The following is an 18,366-nucleotide window of genomic DNA, read 5'->3' as shown; positions in this document are numbered from 1 at the left end:
CAGAGCACGTTTTTCTCCCATCCCAGAATGCTGTGTGGACTCACCAGACCCTCCACCGTAGCACTTTGGAGGAAGGTCTGGCAATGTGAGACTAGAGTGAAGCTAGCTCGGAGGATTAAAGGAGACCATGCGCGCCGTCCACATCGTCCCGACCACAAGAAGCATGAAACCCATTTTAGTCGGACTGCTAATGTTTTGTCCGTATTTTCTTGTTGAGTTCTGAGTTTTGCATTTTAATGTATGTATCCATTGTTGAGTTTGTGTTTTGTACTGTCTTTTATGTATTTGTTGTTGAGTTTTATGAATTTTAAAGACCCATCTAAGGATGTGCACCACTTTTGACCTGTTTTAATGTAAAAATTAGGAGTAATTAATTTCTGATGATGTAGGATGGGATACCTCTGGATTAAAGAGTCTAAAACACAAATGAGCTAAAATCAGTGTGAAATAAGGACCAATAGCAGAAAATTACAAGATTTTTGGGCAGTTATTAATTTTAATACCATTTCACTTTAATTAGTTAATGTAAATTTACATCTTTAACCATGAGGTTACTGATGAGCAGTCTACAGGTGAAAACAACAACCTTGAACTGAGAGCAATTCATAACGGATTCTTGCAGTTTAAAGGTTCGACTAATCTGTATTTGGTAGTTTTAGTAAACAAAAGGCACTGTTGTTTACAGTAGCGGAAATGATTACTCCTCTCCAAACTTGTTCTTCATGAATCATGCATCTGACGACATGTGCAGACGCCCACATGAAACAACTACAGCAATGATAAGACTGACAGTGTTTCTTATTGCTATTTCTACTCATTTCAAATAAAATATATTTTTTCCTAATTATTGTCTGAAAACTAATCAAAACTGATCATTGCATACACAGAGGCTTGCAGAAGTATTCATACCCCTTGAACTTTTCCACATTTTGTCACGTTACAACCACAAATGTAAATGCATTTCATTAGGATTTTATGTGATAGACTGACACAAAGCGGCACATAATTGTGAAGTGGAAGGAAAATGATACATGGTTTTCAAATTATTTTACAAATAAAAAAACTGAAAAGTGTGGCGCACTTTGGTCAGGAATTTAAGATAAAAGTAGCGGATTTCAGTCTGTTGAATGACATAGCTACACAACGCTGAACAACCACAAAGATACAGGAAAGTGTCAAGAAATACAATGACACAGCATATGGACGAGGCCAGATAGTATCACCACAGTACACGCACACACGCTCACGCACGATTTCTGCCATGGCTCGCCCCCGATTCTTTACTTCCTGTCTCTCTAGCATCAATCTCAGTCTCTCCACAGCCCCGATTGAACACCATGAGCATATGCATAATTCAGTGTGTGAAAGAGCAATGGTGTATCTGTGTCTCTACGTAGTACTAGTAATTAATTTAATGCAATCAAATCAAATTGCAAAATGAGTTTCAAGGCCTTTATGTGGTTAATCTTAAGCACTCAAAATAGGCATGTTTTTGGTATAACCAGGTATAAACAGTCAACGGACAAAATCGGTTTTAATTTGTAAAAAACAAAACTGGTGATTTTTTCAAAATAGCTGTTCAATCACAAATTAATCTCACAGAATATCGGAGATCAAGAATCTCTTGAACACAACTAGCTTTGAGGATTTTGAAGAAAATCAATCGGCTGTATTAGAAATTAATTAAGCCCAATTGTGACACTACAAGGTTAGTATTTCAGTCTTGTCACTGACAGTAAGTAATTGGAGAGTTAAGTCCAATCATGACACTGGTATTAGCAGTTGGTAATAATGAAAGTATTAAATGCGGGGGCTGCCCCCGGGGGGGAAATAAGGCATCACATCTTGGAGGACGCAGCGATGGCTCCTGGACGGCTGTAAACGTGCTGACTTGTGTCCTGAAAAACACAAAGTTGAAGGAAGAGAAAAAAATGGTGGTAATTAGGATACTGAAATCTAGACTGCGTAGTCAACAATTAACTGGTGGCATTATGACATGCTTAAACCAAACAAGTTTTAAACTGATCCTCTGAGCAACGTGTCTGGTGTAATGGAACTTTACATATCCTTACATTATCCTATAGATTTTATTTATTTTGATTAGGACAATGCACATTAATCAACATTTCTGTAAATGCGCCAGTGTTAGCCAGTCGGCTAATTTTCAACTGTAGTCCTAGTTGCATGCATAAATTATTGTAAACTTCTCCCCAGTGATCAAAGTAGTGTCTTATGCATTTCAAATGGCTTCATTTAAAAATACACAGTGGCATCACTTAACCTTTGTTTACGCTTGTAAAAGGGTTTTGTTAGTCCATTTGAAAATTAAACACTGAGTAGTACAGACCACATATTTGGAATGTTTTACAAATTGGAAAATAATGATGAAACCTGTATTTTGATTTATGTTTGGATCCAATGGATGCAACGACAAACCTCTGTATGTTACGTTTCTAGAGAGTTTACACCCAGGCTTGTGGCTCATTGACCCAGTACTTAAGCATGTTTGAGCTAAATGCTAACACGTTCACAATGACAATACTAAAATGCTAATGTTTAGCAGTTAATGCATACCATTTTTGTAATCTTAGAATAGCAGGTTAGCATGCTGACATATGCAATTTAGCACTACACACAAAATACTGCTGAGGTCGATGGTAAAGACATTAGTTTTGAAGGTCCATCCACCGGGGAACATGACTGTCCAACAGTTGTGAGGACATTACACTCAAAATCCAAAATGTCAAAGTCATGATGGCGTTTTTTTTTTTTTTTGTACAACTCTGAACCAAGGTGGTGGGTGGATGGATAGACCACAATGGCATATCACTTAAAACTGGACGAGACATTTTATTAGACTGGAATGGGACTGTGTTTACCTTCTGGGCCTCCGCATTGGACTTGTTGAGAAGGCTCTGAACCCGATTTCCATAGTCTGGATCGACAGCCTTCAAGTTCTCAACCTGCATGAAGAATCAGACCATGAGACCTAAAAACCCTGAAAACATTTTTTATTTTGCTCCTTACCATAACTAAAGTATTATCTGCCATATTACAGAGGCATTTTTGATACTTCACATAGGTCTGTATGTAGGGAGACGAAAAGAGATGAAACAAAAATATTTTTTTATTTAATTTTAAAAGCCCTAAGCACTCGTCTAACTGCAAGTAGCAGCAGCAGCAACAGAGAGCTGAAGAGAGCAGGCAAGTGTTCATAAACTTCTGGTGTACTTACAAACTTTCCAATCCATCGTTTTATGAGAGCATAACCTATTTGTACTACTTGTAGACGTTTGGTATCATTTCGGGCATTATTAGTGGGGTAACTTACGAGATACAAACGTGGGTCCGTTAGCCCCTGCGCTAAGCTATTCAGCTGATAACGCTACTCTAGCTAACTCTCCCAATGTTAGACCCAGGTGAAAAAAGCTTCTGGGGGGGTGTTTGGCTCGAGGTCATGGTGCAAAGGACCCTAGGGTGAATTACTCCGAACCATCACTTTAAGTTTTTATTATAGGTTGACACAGTTTCTAACATGTGGTGGATCCTTTTTTGCAAAGTGAAAAACTAACATGACCACAGTGGAAAATGATGCATAAACTCTTAAGAGAACAGTGGGTTTCAATTGCTGTGGTTTGTTGATGGTTAGGGTGGGTGAGGGAGGCATAGAAAAAAGAAAAAAAAAAAAGAAAAAAATAACTTAATGTCTGAAGACAAACATCAATGTAAATGTTAGTTATTAGTTTAAACATCTCCAGTAGTTCTCTTTATGCTAGTATGGTGGACCAAAACAATTAATCTTGACCAGATTTAGTTGCTATTTATTTACATTTAGTTCACTTCTTTTAAAAAAAAAAATAAAAATAATTACATTTATACAGTTATTATACAGATGAACAGCTTGTGAGCAGGGGGAGCTCCAGGTGCCAGGAATTGGGCAAACTTTCCTTTTAAGGTGTGCCGCAATGAATTGTGCAACACAAATACATGTGCCTTGTTGTTTTACACAGACATAACCACAGGCTTCCTGAGCACAGACTCACTAGTACATTTGGTTTTCAAAAGTCTACATCCTGTGGTGAAGAATATCTGAACAAATGCAACCGTGCCACTAACCCAACAGAAAACTATCCCTTTAAAAAGATGTAAAAGTAAATGTCTACTGAATATTCCAGGTGATGCAGACTGTGTGGATACTGTAAGGTGATGTGGACTCACCATGCGTTTCTGGATGAAGAGCTGGGCTCCCTTCAAGGCTCCTGCCATGTTCTGGCAAAGTCTCTGACGCTCCTCTTCGTTCAGGACCTGTGTGTAGAAGGTACGCACCTGCAATAAAACACACAAAAAGTTGACAACCAGGGCAAGGGAATCAAAACATGAGATTCATTTAGGTGAATTGTATACAGAAATTGTGGTTTAAAAAGATATTATGTAATCTGAGACTATTTTAACAAACCAAAGGGTAAACTGCCAATAAACGAAAAGAAGCAGTAGAAATCTTTACTGACCCTTTACCAGACAAGTGAATGATGCATTTGCTTGTTTACATTACTGTATTTTAATTGTGACAAAGTAATTGATAGATATTTATTTTCAGGGCCGATTCTAGCCCTTTGGTTAACCTAGGCGAGATTGAGTTTTGCACCTCCCCCCGCCAGTCTTGCATTGCCAGATCTCCACAGCGCTGTGTCAGCGATAGAGTAGCATGTATGTATGTTCATTTTAGTTTCTAGCTTCCATGCAAGTTAGATGACACCAACATTTGGTCTAATCATAACTGGTCTAGCAACCCAAAGGCTAGTGTTTTGTTTCCAGATTTGTGTGCATGGTGACTTATGATTTTGAGCATTAAAATTAAAATTTTGAGCATTAAATACTTCCATTTCCTGCATTCTGGTGAATTTTTACCTTTTTCTGAATCAATTTATGCTGGAATTATCTTTATGTAAAGGGAAACATACAGTAGATTACAATCCAAATATGAAAACATAATGGAATATATTGCAGTAAGGCTCTCAGGCATTCTGTATTGCTTTCATCTATTTATTCTCCTGTATATCGACTTTTCTAATTATATCTGAGTCAGCACACATGTAGCCTGTAGGCATCATTTACTCTTCCCTCTTGCTTCTTTTGTTGAGGAAGTAACCTCCTTAAATGTGCATATGACAATCATTCACCTGAATGATACATTAATTAATTTTAATTAATTAATAAACCCCTGGACTGTAATATTTCAGTGCTCAAAATAGAGGTTGACCGATTCATCGGTTTTGACGATTAATCGGCACCGATAGTTGATTGGTGGAAATATCGTTATCGGCAAAAATCCATACAGATAGTTTTTTCTGGTTGCGTCCGTTGCTCATTCATTACACAGTACGCGAGAGCTGAGAAGGGTCTGCTGGCATCATGAGGCGAAATAAAAACCATCAGTGATGACTCGTGTTGTTTATTTTCGACACGTGTTACTGTGTGCTGCACGGAGAGCACATGCTGTGCGGAGAAGGCTGACATCTGATGCGCGTTGAAGCATCGACAGCAAAAAGGTATGTATACAGTACATTTTGTCATATCATTATAAAGTTATTAATTTGTTGAATAGATGCTGCATTAGTAGAGAAAGAACAGCACAGTATGTTTGTTTGCTTTCGAGGCTGAGATGACGCTAAACATTAGTAGTAGGCTAACTTACCTCAAGCGGTTAAAACACTGACAAAAATAAATGCAAGTCTGACCCAAACGGATCGTCCACGATCCCAAACGGCACCTCTGATTCATATTTAGATAATTTAATAACAGTTAAACGTAGAGACTTACTGATTGCTGCAGCTAAAAGCTAACGAATTAGCCGTCACGGGGTTGTCTTTGGTGTCTTTCTAGCCTTTACAGGTGATTTTCTATCCAGCCTCGAACTTGTGCCTTTTTTCGGGGTTGTTGAGCATTAAATCCAAACTGTTACATCCAAGATTTATCCACTTGATGTCCATAATTCATCACGTTTTCGGTCATTTCTGCCGCTAACTCCGTGCTACCAACAAGGGAATCTCCCATGATGCCTTTGTTTATGTTTTCAACCAATGGGAAGGCAGGTCCGTCACACATTACGCCTTATATGGGCATCCAAGCGAGAACAGAGAGTAAAAAGTGGGAAAGATAGATCCCTCCAGGTCAGAGATCGTCTTTTACTGTTCTAAACCGTTCTACAGAGAAGAATGGTGTCACTGTTTTGAGATTTGGCATACATTTGGGCCTTTTATGAAGAAATGTAAATAGTTTGTCCTTTATATGAATTATAATGCTCATTGTGTTTATTTTTGCACTGGATGACTCCAAATATGTAGGAGAACTGTTTTAGACAACACACATGCTTGTGTAGCATTGCTGTGGGTGTATCAATTCTAAATACTATCGGTCGATTAATCGGTTATTGGCAAATACGGCCCAACCTAGCTGTCGGTATCAGTAAAATCCACTATCGGTCAACCTCTAGTTCAAAACTTTGTGCACATTCAAACTATATCTCATCTGTGTTCTCTGAGGTTTGGAGGAGTCGTGATATTTTGAGAAAAATAAAGTGATAATACAATTGGCTATTACAAGAATAAAGTCACTATATTTCAGAAAATAATCTACCTGCACCATAATCTGCTGTGCATTACGTGATTACTCTGTTGATAAGGTAGATCTCAGACCTCCTGACAGACACAGAGCTCCGTTTGAGACGCTGGTCTCTGAATGAGACAGTTTAGGGAAGTGGCTGCACACTAGGGTTTTGACTCCGAACTTCGTTATTCGAATATCATTCGAATATTAAAAAAAATAATGATATTCGAACGAATATTAGCTAGCCCTTAATATTCGAACCTGTTATGGGCATTATTTTTTGTAAATGCGTTTGCTTGTAAACGTTGTTTTCAGTTCAGATTCCGAGGCTTTTTCACGAATTTCAAAATGTAACTACACGTCGCGGCAACGCACGCTCTCGGCCGTGGCTCGGTAGCGGTGCATTCCCCCCTAATTCTCAAAGAAGGCAGGCTGGCCCAGGGCCAGGCCAGCTCAGCGGCGTCTTTCTCCCGTCACGTTCCGCTGTCTCTCCTACCTACACCGGCGCCGCACCCTGTCCCTTCTCCCCTTCCTACCTGCCTGCTCAGTGCTGCTGCACATGAGGAGAGAGCACAGAGGGGGCTGCTCCTCAGTCACACAACAGAAGAGAGAGGTGACTGTTTCGGCAGCCACAGGAGAGAAATACATGGCGTGCTCGCTGGACAATACTGGCGACTCTTTTTTATTTTACGGAAAGTCGCTGTCTTTTCTACAGAAAGTCGCCAGATTTGTCGCTAGTCGCTTTTGTGAAGAAAAAAAAAAGTCGCTAAATTGGCAACACTGCCCACACACACTGGCTCGACGCACACACCAGCACACGAGTATAAACATCAGACCACTTACGTAGGCTACGGTGAAAGCTCCGAACTTCCTGTCGAAAGCATACCGTTTGTGTTTAATCCAGGGTCTGACTTTTAATTATTTTTTAAAACTGAAGGCATATAATGGTCAAAATATTATTAATAAATATTTGAATATTAATATTAATAAACAATCGAACTTCGAATATGATTTTTGAGCAAAAGTCAAAGCCCTACTGTACGCTGCTCAACATCAGATGTGGAAACACAAAACTACGCAGAAATAGCAACACATCTGCCGCAGCATGACCACAGCAGAGCGCGTCCATTATAAACCTGAAGCTGCACAGACCACAGAAGGCGCGCTGCAGCAGCTCCGTGGTCTGTGCCGGGGCTCGTCTCTGTTTTTACAGTGAGAGTGGACACTAAGCGACGCACAGATCTGCTTCAGAGCTCCGTGTGTCTAAGTCCAACCTATAGTCGTTCTAATTCTATTATTAATGGGAAGTAGACCTAAGGGCGACACGGCGCCCCGAACACATTTGACGCCCTAGGCAATCGCCTAGGTCGCCTATAGCAATCGCCTGCCCTGTTTATTTTGGGCGTCATTATCTCAAAGCAGTATTACAAAGGTTAATGGCCACTTCGGGCAGCAAAACAACCTGTAAAGTTTAAACAACACAGCATTAGCATAGTATCACCATATATAGCCGTTATGGCAAACCTGTTAAACAGTTGCTTATTTATACATCAAGCAAAAACGGAGCAACACTGGCATTTATTTGAAATTATGATTCTGATTCACTCTCCTTTCAGTCCTGTTTTGGTTTCTGCCTGTTGAGAATACTATATCTGGCTTTTTAGCAGCTAAATGCTCTACTATGTTCACCAGCTTCCTATAACTTTTTCAGTCTGCTTTATTGGGCAGGAAGCATAGTGGGTTTTAACAGAGCTGCCCTGATGTTTGCAATTAGAGGGAACCAAAACAGTAAAGGTGTGGCCCAAAAAACCAAAACAAGCAGACTTTGGTGATAATTATGTAGGTTTGGCACTATGAGGAACACCTCTCACATACAAGTAGTCATGTGATCGAACTGAAAACAGAGACATACCTGCTTTCATATGAAAAAAATGACTTTTTACGCCAACCCTTCTCACAATAAAACATTTATAGCAAGCTAAACAGTCCAGACAATGTTGGATACGACTGGATCATTATGCTAACTTCTTGGTGATTTTCCAGTTCGTAAAACCTTTTAAAAATATAAAAATAAAAAATAGTTTTGTTTTATTTTATGTTGGCTTTTGATCATTCGTTGAAAATTACATAACAGGCTTGGGGATAAAGCACTCATTTCTGTTGAAAATGTGTTTTTAAACATTAATAATATAAAATAAGCACAATCTGCTTCTCTTAACTAGAGAACAATTGAAGGATTTAATTAGTTTGATGGTTTTTGATTAAATCAAAGTGATGGGCCTTCATAGTTTTCCAAAGGTTTTAAATGGTGATCAGGAAAATCACTCTCATATTTAAAAGAGCCCCTATTATACTCCTTTTCAGAGTCATATTTGTACTCTCGGGATCTCCTAGGTTTACAAGTTTTGATATTCAAAAAAACATTTGGTTTCTCATACTGCCTTTTGCTGTAGTGCCTTCATCTGAAACACTCTTGGCCCGCCTTACCAAAAAGCCCAGTATGCTCGGATTTGTTAGCTGGCCCACTCTGTTGTGAGGGGTCAACCAAATTCAAACAAGCCACTGGGCGGGCTGTGCTTGCTCAGGCAGCACCTACGGGCAGCACTTATGAAAAAAGTCTGTCTGAGAGAGCTCCATTTGGAGTGAAATGTGTTTTTTATACTTTATATATCTATTACACAAACAAAGAACTATACAACACACTAAAAGACGGGAAAAATTCCAAACAAAAACACAACAGTATACACACACACACTGTATATTGTTTGAAAATGGACAAGGCTGTTGTTAACAATTTAGTGATTTAGTGTTTTAATTTATAGGAAGGCTGTTCAAGTAGGTCAGCAAGGAAGTAAACAAGAAGGAATAATACGTACTGGCCCTTTTGGTGACCTTAATAATCTGGCACAACAGAGTACAGTTGTGAAGTGTGTGAATGAATATTTGTATTACAGAAATCAAAAACACTTAAGTGTTTTGTGGGCATACAAAAACGGGCATACAAAAGTGTGAGGTTATCTTTACCTGTGTGACATTATCGTCATCTGCACTGTTGTAGCGTGCCACATCTGGAGACACATTGAACTTGGACTCCACAAACTGAGGCTGTGTCTCTGGGGCACTGAAGCTGTTGGGATAGTAGTTTGGAGCTCCCCCTAGAGGCCGGACAGACCAAACACTGGTGAGTCAGGTAGGAAGAAAAAAATGCTGTTGAGGGTTGAATTCTGCAAAACTGAACTAACTGGAATAAAAAAAGAAAAGCGTCACTTACAGTGAGTATAGGGAGTTAATCTGATCAGCAAATAGACAACATGATGCTAAAACGCTATGGCATGCTGTGAATGTATATTATGTAAGTTATCACAGTTTTTCAGCTGTTCGTTATAGTGTAGAGTGGTTAGTCTCTGTATAGTCATTTGGAAAGGACCAATGGCTAATAGCCATTGAAGAATTTTTCTTAACGGAAAAATGCACATATCTAGAGACTACAAGAAGCACAACTGCAAGAAAAATGGTAAAAATGGACAGGATACAAGACTCAAAATGTGGAAACCAGAACAGAGCTGCAAATAAATAAAACACAACTGTATAAATTATGGTAAAACATGTGATTGAATTTTACAAACAGTGTTGGTTTAAATTTTTTTTTTTAAGTTTATGGCTTAGAGAGAAAAAAATTTCACACCTGCGTATCAGTAATAGGGGAGGCTTTCTGAATTACTGAACCACTATGAAGCAATTGTGCTGAATATGGTATTGTGTCAAAGCATGTGATACAGTCCAAATGGAGACATCTGTTGGGCAACCCCTGGTATTGCATTTGGTGGTGGAGGTGTGCTTTGTATGCACCGTGGTGACCCAACTCTGCACAGTTAAGAGTCTCTGTCCTTGTTATCGTATGCACAAAGAAACACAGGCACAAAAACAGACACACAGACTGGACTAGGACTAACCTTGGTTGTCATACATGCACATCGGACCATCACGCTGGTAGTTGCTCACACGGGCCTTATAAGGGCAGTTGACGGGGATCTGCAGGTAGTTGGCTCCCAGCCGGTGTCTGTGTGTGTCTGGGTAGGAGAACAGACGACCCTAGACAGAGACATGGCAGATACATGAGACAGAGCATTGTTACACTGTAGGCCTCTCTACTGCCAAAGAAAGAGTTGATACTAAGAATGTTTTGAGCAGTTTATTCTAGTGCTGTCAAACGATTCAAATATTTAAAATCGCGATTAAATCACATTGTCATAGTTAACTCGCAATTAATCGCACATTTTTATCTATTCTAAATGTCCCTTGATTTCTTTTTGTCCCATTATTTTTTTCTCATTTCAATGCTCTTATCAACATGGAAAAGTGGATCGGCTTGCTTTGTGCTTTTGTCGCCTGGCTTTGATGAGAGGGCGGAGAATTCGCATCAGCTGTGTGCTTGGCCACAGCTTGGCCATCAAGTGGCATTTCAGATTGGAGGTGCTGCGATGATAGCTCAGTTCACAATGACAAAACACACAGATCACTTTGGTCTCGTCAATGGAACCATCTGGCAACTTTTTAAAAGTAAACTTTCCATTCAGAATCTTATTGGCATCCATCTCGGCGTCTCGCGCTCGCCATCCACTCAAAACGTAACGTTAGCCTACTACTCTTTGGCCGGCTCGCAAGCCCAAATAATTGTGTGTGGCGTGCCTGTTGTTTTGTTTCCAGTCTAGCTAGATCCGGTGTGGTGTTGTAGTTTTTCTAACGTTACTAGTTGTTGCAATAGCATGTAAAAACTACAAAGTTTGCTAGGCCAAAAAGAACATCAATGTTGCGTGAAAAAGATTTACGCCGTTAAAATGGGTTTGCGTTAACACCGTTAATAACGTGTAGCACTAGTTTATTCACAAGCATTTAGTCCAGCTTCAGTTCTGCTGTGAGGGAGTAAAAATATAAAAATGTGGGTATCACCAAATAAATAAATAAATAAATAAATAAATATAAAGTACAAACAAAGTAATTGGGGAAACGTCTGGTGATGCTCCCCTGGGAAATTTTGCGCGTCAAAAACTTAAATTTCCTGCATTCACTGGCGATGTTCCTTTTCATTTACAATTTAATAATTTATTTACTTTTTTTCCCTCCAATTCAGTCTGACTGAAAACCACGTCAAAAGAAAACGTGTTTGTGCGTTACCTGCAGCATCTTGTCGGGGCTTGGCTCGATGCCTGGTGGCATGTTGCTGGGGTCAAAGGCCAGCTGCTCCACCTCTGCAAAGTAGTTGACTGGGTTCCTGTTGAGTACCATTTTGCCCACAGGGATCAAAGGGTATTCTTTATGTGACCAAACCTGAAAGGAGAAAACTCCATTAGCTGAAAAATACTGTACACAACTGCTGGATGGGCACAACAACACACCCAGGGTAGTATTTGACATGTACGCAAGGTTTTTGGTAACGTCACCTCATTTCATATTTCTATAATTTCTATTTTTCCATTCAAATCTAGACATCTGATTTTGGCCACTAAAATGGGTGTGTAAATACTTACTGCTTTCATTAACTGAACAGTTAAAATCATAATCATACAAAACAAGGCTGCCAGGATCACATACTCCTAATGCACATTTTGCATCTGCTACAGGATGTGCAATTAATCAATAAACAGCTATTCTATAAATTCATAAACTACGGAGCTCAACCATACTACACTGAATGCCTGTATGTGGTCACGGCTTTAATTTTTTTTAAATAGTTTTCTTTACTAGGTTGCTGCAATAGGGATTAAACATTTCTCCAAGTTGGAATTAATTTGTAGGGCTTCTCAAACTTAGTCAACCTTATGACCCAGTTTGTTCTGCGGCTGTACCTTGGTAAGGTCGAAGGGATTGAACTGGGACTTCTCAGCATTCTCATAGGTCATGACCTGGATATAGAAGGTCCAGGACGGGTAGTTGCCATTGGCAATGGCGTTGAACAGGTCTCCGATGGCATAATCTGGGTTGGTGGCAGCCAGGCACTCTGCCTCCTCTACTGACAGATTCTTTATTCCTTGATCAGTCTTTAAAAAAAAAAAAAATTAAAAAACACACGATGTATGACATACCGTAACTAAGCAATGCCAAAATCCTAGGAGGTGGCTCTATAAAAGATAAATGGAGTTAAATCTGGGCTTAAACAGACCTTGTAGTGGAACTTGCAGTAGAAACGCTCACCATCAGCATTGACCAGTTTGAAGGTGTGCGAGCCGTAGCCGTTCATGTGACGGAAGCCATCGGGCAAACCTCGATCGCTGAACAAGAAAGACACCTGCACAGGGCATACGGGACAGAAGACACAAGAGAATGACGCGTCCTGCAAAGTTTTTCTGTGCCAACTACTTAAACTATCAACCAGTTACTACAGGTATAAATACAATGAGACAAACAATGGGTACAATAAGCTATCAACCAAGTAATCTTCCTGTTTGAAATCTTCCTCTGTACACTCGACTAGAATCTGCCTTCAACAACAGCATCAGGCTCGGCGGCAGCTACCTGATGCAGACTCTCAGGCCTCAGGCTCCAGAAGTCCCACACCATGTCGGGGTCTTTCATGTGGGTTTGGGGATTGCGCTTCTGGGAGTGGATGAAGGACGGGAACTGCATAGGGTAAAGGGGGCAAGTCAATGTTTTACACTTGATAAATGTTGTGCAACTAAGAAATTGGTATCTGATCATCTTTGTGCTGCAGTAGGATTTACAGGTGTGTTTGTTTTTGGAATACATTAAATATATGTTCCAAGACAAATGGATCTCCTTTTAAAATATCTTCCAATATTTATTTGTTTGTGAGAAAACTTCAGACTGTTATTCAATAACATTGTGGCCCTCCACTCATAAAAACAAATGCAAAGCAAATTCTGGCTAATACACCACCCTACACCCACTCACCAGCAGGGCGTCCCTGATGAAGAAAATAGGGGTGTTGTTGCCCGTCAGGTCCCAGTTGCCCTCCTCAGAGTAAAACTTGACTGCAAAGCCTCTGGGGTCTCGCACTGTGTCTGCTGATCCTGATTCGCCAGCTGAAATGAAAAAAGCAAATAAGAGATGACATTTGTTTATAAATTTGTAAAATAATATGTCACAAGTCCACATACTGAAAAAGAGCAATGGCTCTAACAGTGTCAAAGTAAAGCAGGGCTTAAACCATTAGTTGATTAGTCTATCCACAGAAAAATATTTTTTTATAATTATTTTAAAGAAGAAGTGCATTTTGTGGAAACAGCTTCTCAAATGTAAGGATCTGCTGCTTTTCCTTGTGCTATTGTACATTAAACAGAATATGTAACTATAACTGACTGTTGGTGAGATAAAACAAGACATTTGAAGACATCAACATTCAAAAGGACCACTGTTTTCTGATGTTTTATAGATCAGACAATTATTCCAGACAATAATCAGATCAATCAATAATGAAAATAATTGTTAGTCACAACTCTGAAATAAATTTTGAGGGCTCATTCGTCAGATCAGCTAAAGCAAACTCTGAGTTAGAGGAGAGGGGGGTGGTGATAAAATGAGTGCAATTTTCCAAAACACCCTTGCACGTGTAGCTGTAAGTGTGAGTGGCACCATGCACCTTCTGATGCCACTCATACTACTGTAATCTTATTAAACATTGGAGCCAATGAGTGTGCCAAACTAAAATACTCGGGGCACAACCCACCTGTTGAAGAGAGATAACCAGTGTGGTGCCAGTTTTAAACAAACAACCACTAAAATTGTAGCCTATACTTGACAGTTAATGAGTTTGGGGTTCTAAGTGACCCCAAACTTTTGACCGGTAGTGTATATAAAATTTAGAACTGATACAAAGAATAACAGAAAGCATTTTCCAACCCACTTATTTTAAAAGGAAAAAATATGATATAGGTTTGAAACAAATAGTCAAATTAATAATACAAATGTAATAAACAAAAAACACTATAAAATAAAAATGTATTGTCTCGTTATTACATTTAGGGACTTGTGTAAATCATCTGTTAATTTGTGTTTCTATGGGCTTATTCTTTGTTTGTTGTTCTTTTGTTGTTGCAGCATGACAATGTATGAGGACATACAAAATGGATTTTTTTGTACCTGTCCTTAAAAAATAAAAAATAAAAATAGCAGGGGAAAATCTGTAAACAATCATAAGGTATGACTCAAACGTAAAACAGTTATTCTTACCCACAGTGGAGAAGCGCACAGCGATAGGTGTAGTCTTGCCAACATGCTCAAACACCTTAGCCTTGCAGTAGCGAGTAATGTCATGAGTCACCTCAAAGTAGCCAAACGCTCCTGCATCATGGAGGGAAAATAATGTCATTGTTGGTTCACATATTAATATCAGCTGAAACATATTTGTAGTCGACTGCTCAGAGACTAGCTGTGTGTTAGGTCACCATGCACTGGAAAGAAAAGCAGTTCACTCCGGAGAACGCAATTTGCTCAATATCTGCCCAAAGTCTTTGGCCATGATCTGAAAAGCTTGCAAAGATTAGCATTTGTCCGGAGCTAATAAACAAACAAAAATGCCCCTCATTTACCTTTTGCCTACTTTTTTTATCAGTTAGTTCTGTTGACTTTGGCAGGATAATGAAGCTAGATTTGCAAAAGTGGTGTTTCTCAAAAACTTTGTTCAGTCTGACAAGTCCTGGTCTTTAATTTGTGTCATTGAATTTATGGATAACTAATACAGAGCCCATTGAAAATGTGCCTGTTTGGAACGGCCGATTGCTTGGCCTGTGGTATTGCTGCTTGTAGAATTCTTCAAAACCAAATTGTACCCCAAAATTACTTACATAAGGACCCCAAACCACTTAACATGCAACTCTACTGTAAGCCTACAACTGACTTACAGTGTAGGCTACGTCTACATCAGAGGTAGACATTGTACTACTGTATTTACCTGACAGAGAACGGGGCAGATTCAGAATGTAATCACAAAATATAATGACAATGTGGAGTAATCAGACATTAGCCTCATGGACGCGTTCATCAACCACCAGAAGCAGACCGTTTGTGTGTGTGTGCAGTGAGAGAGCCAGAGAGAGAGAGAGCCAGAGAGAGAGAGAGAGAGAGAGAGACAGAGAGAGAGAGAGAGAGAAAAAAAAAAAAAAAAAAAAAAAAAAAAAAAAAAAAAAAGACGGTGTCTTGTGTCGTATGATTGTTAACCAATTTAACACTTCAGCAGGGGTGTTAATTTCCATACAGGTTTAGTGGGTTGACGGTTAAAAGGTAAAACAAGCTACAACATTCTTTTTGAAATAAGAAACAATTAGGATACAAACTTCGCCCTAAATGTGTAATGCCAGCCTGATATAGCCCACACACAGGGGACACAGACGAGACTGATCCAAGACTCACCTGCCCCTTTGGCATGCACCACTCTCTCTGGGATTCGTTCCCGGTCAAAGTGGGCCATCTCATCTGTGAAGACCACATCTTGGACAAGCAGGGGGCCCCTCGGTCCTGCTGTCTGCAGGTTCATTTTGTCTCCAACTGGATGGCCAGCCCCTGTGGTCAGTGTGTCTGGCCTCTGTTGCACACAGAATGCAAAAAAACAAAAAACACATTAACTTAAGATAAGACAGACTTTACTGATCCCACACTGGGAAATTTACTCATACACAAGACACGCATGTTGCCAATTACAAAGGGCGTTTATTACAATGTAAATTTGAAATCCTGTTGCAAACAAATTATACTATAGGTTTAGAAAGACTGCTACTGACAATTATTTTATTGTTAATAAATAATTTCATTTTTTATTGATTGTTGACAGTTAGAAGGTCAGGCAGCCATCATTAGAAGATATCTTCAAATATAATGTTTTGTTGGAAACAAAACCCAAAGATATTCAATTCAAAATACAAAAGAAGCAATTTAGAAAGTTAGAACTAGCTAATATGCACAATTTCAGCTTCATTTAAAATATTTTTTTCCATCTATAATGTTTAGAATTACTTCCTATCGTGTTGGGACAATTAGTTTCCATAACAGATGAGTCAGCTGGCAGAAAACTTGTTAACTTGGAAGCAATGGCATGCACATTTCTGCAACTGACATGCCACGGATGCTTGCAGTGATGCACCAGAAATGGATCTAGTTATATTTACACGGTTGTAAATTATATAAAAAAAAATTAAAAAATTTAAAAAAAAAAGCACTCTGCTTAGCCTGAGTATTATCACAACATTCAGACTGCCCTGGAAACTTGCACAGCTGCACACTAGCATAAATTATAAAAATACTGAGACAAATACAAAATACAAACTAGCTTAACATGAAGGGGCTGGAGGAAGGTGGACTACAATAAGGGTTATTTAAGGTTAAAGTAACGTTAGTTATTAAGCTACTCGGATATGCTCTGGTTATTTAACCCACAGGGGTGAAGTTCAACCGCAAACATGCCTCTGCACAATGACCCAGTTACTTCTAAGGACATTACAGCTGTTTGCGTGTTTATTCTGTGACTGAAAAGGTCTGAGAAACGGTTAACGTTATTTGAATTCTTTTAGACATGGGGCTAACGTTAGTTTAGCATAACGTTGGCAAACGACTGGTGGAAGGTTTTCTAGTGAACGATTTACAATAACAACGATTATAAAATAACCCAAAAACAAACAGTTAACATACTTTACACCTTGGAAATGTCTGCAAAGTCAGGCTTTGGAGTTGAATGAAAAGCTAGCTAGCTTTAGGTTTTAGCTGTTAACGTTAGCTGATTAACCCTAAACGACCTCTCACCCATTTTATCCCAAGTCAGGCTGCAGCAAAAACACTCGATCAAGTGCTGGGTAACGTTTTCGTTATACAGACCTGAAAGCTCCTGTTCTGCTTCCACGTCTTCATTTGATCGGTAGCTTTATCTCTATCGTCTGCCATCTCGACAGGTCAGCGCCACTCGACGTTTAGACCACACACTGTTCGGTAGCTAGATGTTGTGGACCAAAACGTGATCTATTTATCCCGATGTCTGAAAAATTCTTCCTGGACTTTGCTCAATGTGGCTCCTCCCCATCTTACGCCCCTCCTTTCTGATTGGCTGAAAGCAGGAAACTGACCCACTTTTGAAACAAGAGGAGAAAGCACCAAACCAGAGGGTGTCTATTGTCTTTTAATAATACAGTATGTTATCCTTTGGTGCAGTTTTCACAACAGAGTTTCAATGTGCAAAAGTCTTGAAAGGCACTCCCTTCAAGATCAGTTAATAAAGCAGGACCCACCTTAATGGTGGAATGTAACTAAGTACATGTACTCAAGTACTGTACCTTTGTATAATGTTAAGGTAATTGTACTTTGAATATCATTATTTTATGCTACTTTTACTCTGCTACATTTCGAAAGGAAATATTGTACTTTCTTCTCCATTACATTTATTTGATAGCGTGTAGTTACTTTGCAGATTTAGATTATTAACACAAAATAAAAATCAACTAATAAATGATGGTATTATAGGTTGGGCCAACATTAAAGTGATGCGGGCAATTCTGCATAAGTACTTTTAATTGTAACAAAGTATTGTTACACTGAAGTACTATGTTTAAGTAAAAGATCTGAATATTCCTATACTTTAGGGCTACATGTCCCCAAACAAATATTCAATTAAATTAGCACAAACCAAATGGGGTCTCTGGAGTTCCTACCTCCCTGAACAACACATATCTGCCATTCCCACACTCTATTTTATGTTTTACTTCTGGAGTACACCATAGCTCACTGTAATGTCTGTTTTCATAAGACATACAGTTGAAAGTT

At 39.2% G+C, this 18,366-nt stretch overlaps 1 protein-coding gene across 1 annotated transcript; it reads right to left on the bottom strand.

The window, feature by feature from the left end:
• Nucleotides 1-476: 476 nt before the first annotated feature.
• Nucleotides 477-17,598, bottom strand: cat (catalase). Its single transcript, XM_039807658.1, has 13 exons — nucleotides 17,428-17,598; nucleotides 15,973-16,144; nucleotides 14,794-14,904; nucleotides 13,516-13,646; nucleotides 13,120-13,224; nucleotides 12,767-12,892; nucleotides 12,453-12,644; nucleotides 11,782-11,934; nucleotides 10,560-10,698; nucleotides 9,631-9,761; nucleotides 4,219-4,326; nucleotides 2,880-2,963; nucleotides 477-1,898 (listed from the first exon to the last, which is right to left on the bottom strand). Exons 1-13 carry the CDS (start codon nucleotides 17,491-17,493, stop codon nucleotides 1,839-1,841), a joined length of 1,578 nt encoding a protein of 525 aa, XP_039663592.1. The 5' UTR covers nucleotides 17,494-17,598; the 3' UTR covers nucleotides 477-1,838.
• Nucleotides 17,599-18,366: the final 768 nt, after the last annotated feature.

The sequence above is a fragment of the Perca fluviatilis genome, chromosome 8 (genome assembly GCF_010015445.1).
Source record: "Perca fluviatilis chromosome 8, GENO_Pfluv_1.0, whole genome shotgun sequence".
In the NCBI taxonomy this organism is placed as follows: domain Eukaryota; kingdom Metazoa; phylum Chordata; class Actinopteri; order Perciformes; family Percidae; genus Perca; species Perca fluviatilis.
This window is presented reverse-complemented; position numbering and strand designations above follow the sequence as displayed.